Source organism: Carlito syrichta, unplaced genomic scaffold (assembly GCF_000164805.1).
Source record: "Carlito syrichta isolate Samal-C Ts95f unplaced genomic scaffold, Tarsius_syrichta-2.0.1 Scaffold12077, whole genome shotgun sequence".
Lineage (NCBI taxonomy): Eukaryota > Metazoa > Chordata > Mammalia > Primates > Tarsiidae > Carlito > Carlito syrichta.
Window position 1 is genome coordinate 1 of NW_006956173.1, and position 2,198 is coordinate 2,198.

A 2,198-nucleotide genomic window follows, 5' to 3' on the forward strand; every position below is an offset into this window, starting at 1 on the left:
CAACACTTGGCAGTGTTGCAGCAGCTCTTTGGCCAGCCTGGGAGGGACAAATCCTGTGGTGTCAGATAGTTCCTGGCTGGGGCCAGCTGCCAGCAGAACACTTGGGGCCAACTGCACTTTGACACTCAGACACAAACTTCCCGAGGCTAAGGAGGAGTGCCTGGTGGGACTCAACACCATAGTAACCTCTTACTCCTCATGTGAACTCTGTGCTCGTTCTGCACCACAGTATAACCCCAGCAGCCAGAGACTCCCTCCCAATCCCTGCTGGGGTAGCCAAGGAAGCACACAAGTGGGGTGGTTGAGCTCATCTCTCTTCCTACCCTCTTCATCAAAGTCTCAAAACAGACATAGAATTTGGGTAATTCCCAAAGCTCCACCCTCTGCCTAGGTTGCAAGGCACTTCGTTGGAGCAACATATCCTAAGAAGAAAGCCCACATTCACCATCACAGCTGGCTCTCTCCTGCAAGCACCTCCTGGCAGGAGGTCAACAGCTCAGCCCATCATATCTAATGTAATGTCTTATCTTTGGGGAAGGCCTGATACAAGACCCCAGCTAACACCAATATCCAAGGCACTTGGCCACTCTGGACACTGTAGGGAACCCTACATGAGCCTCCCGACAAACTCAAATAAGAAGAAACAGTCTACACAAATAAGAAGAAAACAGGAAAATAACTCCGACAGTATGAAAAAACAATTCTCCAGCACCCTCAAAAGGCCACACTAACTCAGCAATAGACCTTAACCAAAATGATTTCTTTGAAATTCCAGAGATAGAATTCAAAAGCTTGACTACAAAATTGCTCCATGAGATTTAGGAGAAAGTTGAAAAACAAAATAAATAATTTTAAAAAACTATTCAGGACATGAATGAAAAATTCTCCAAAGAGATAAACACCTTAAAAAAAAACAAGCTGAAATTCTGGGAATGAAAGATCATTAAGGGAAGTACAAAATGCAGTGGAAAGTGTTAACAGTATACTAAAACAAGTAGAAGAAAGGTTCTCAGAACATGATGACAAAGCTTTCAAATTAACCCAATTAGACAACAATAAAGAAAAAAGAATCTCCTTTTGCCTCACTGCACTCCTGAGAGCAAGATGGGTCACCAGAAGCTCTACCGGAGCCACACATGTAAATTTGGCCAAAGTTACCACTCTTGTCACATCTGCTCAAACCAACATGGTCTGATCTGGAAATATGGCCTCAATATGTGCTGCCAGTGTTTCCATCAGTACAGGAAGGTTATAGGTTTCATGAAGTGGACTGAGTGATCTTCCTTATATGTATTATGCAAAGCATCCACTGAATGAAAGCATGTTAGCTCATTGTTCATAAAATAAAAAATTCTTAAAAAAAGAATCAAAAGAACAGAACAAAGTATCCAAGAAACATGGAATTATATAAAACATCTACACCTAAGGATCATACATGTTCCTGAGGAAGAAGAGAAAGTAACAGGTTTGAAAAACCTATTTGAGTCGGGCTCGGTGGCTCAGCCTGTAATCCCACGCCTTTGGGAGGCTGAGGTGAGTGGATTGCCTGAGCCCGCGGGTTCGAGACCCATCTGGGCAGCGAGACCTCATCTCTACAATAAATCAAAAAATCAGCCGGGCGTGGTAGCACGTGCCTGTAATTCCGTCTACTCGGAAGGCTGAGGCGGAAGGATCACCGGAGTCCAGCAGGTCGAGGCTACGGTGGCCGGGAGCGGCCACTGCACTCCAGTCTGGGCGACTAAGTGAGACTCCAACTCAAAAAAACCCCCCAAAAACGAAAAACCTATTTGAGGGAATAATGGAGGAAAACATTCCTGGTCCTACCGGAAATCTAAACATCTAGAAACAAAAAGCCCCCAAAATCTCCAGAAGATTCATTTCAAAAATGTCATCTCCAAGGCATATAATTGTCGAATGCAAAGTTAATGTTAAGGGAAGAATTTTAAGAGCAGTGAGTCAATAGCATCAAATGTAAACACACAAACGTAAACCTATCAGACTAATAGCAGACTTCTCAGAAGAAACCCAGCAAGCCAGAAGGGATTGGGACCCCATTTTCTATCTTCTCAAGCAGTAACAGTCAGCCTAAGATTGTGTTTCCTACAAAACTAAGTTTCATAAAAGAAGGAGAAATGAAGTCTTTCTCTGACAAGCAAACACTGAGGAAATTTGTCACCACTAGACCAGCTCTACGAGAA

At 43.5% G+C, this 2,198-nt stretch overlaps 1 protein-coding gene across 1 annotated transcript; it reads left to right on the forward strand.

The window, feature by feature from the left end:
• The first annotated feature begins 1,104 nt into the window (after window positions 1–1,104).
• On the forward strand, window positions 1,105–1,278 carry LOC110595356 (40S ribosomal protein S29-like). The gene has a single exon (XM_021710700.1). It carries the CDS (start codon window positions 1,105–1,107, stop codon window positions 1,276–1,278), a length of 174 nt encoding a protein of 57 aa, XP_021566375.1.
• Window positions 1,279–2,198: the final 920 nt, after the last annotated feature.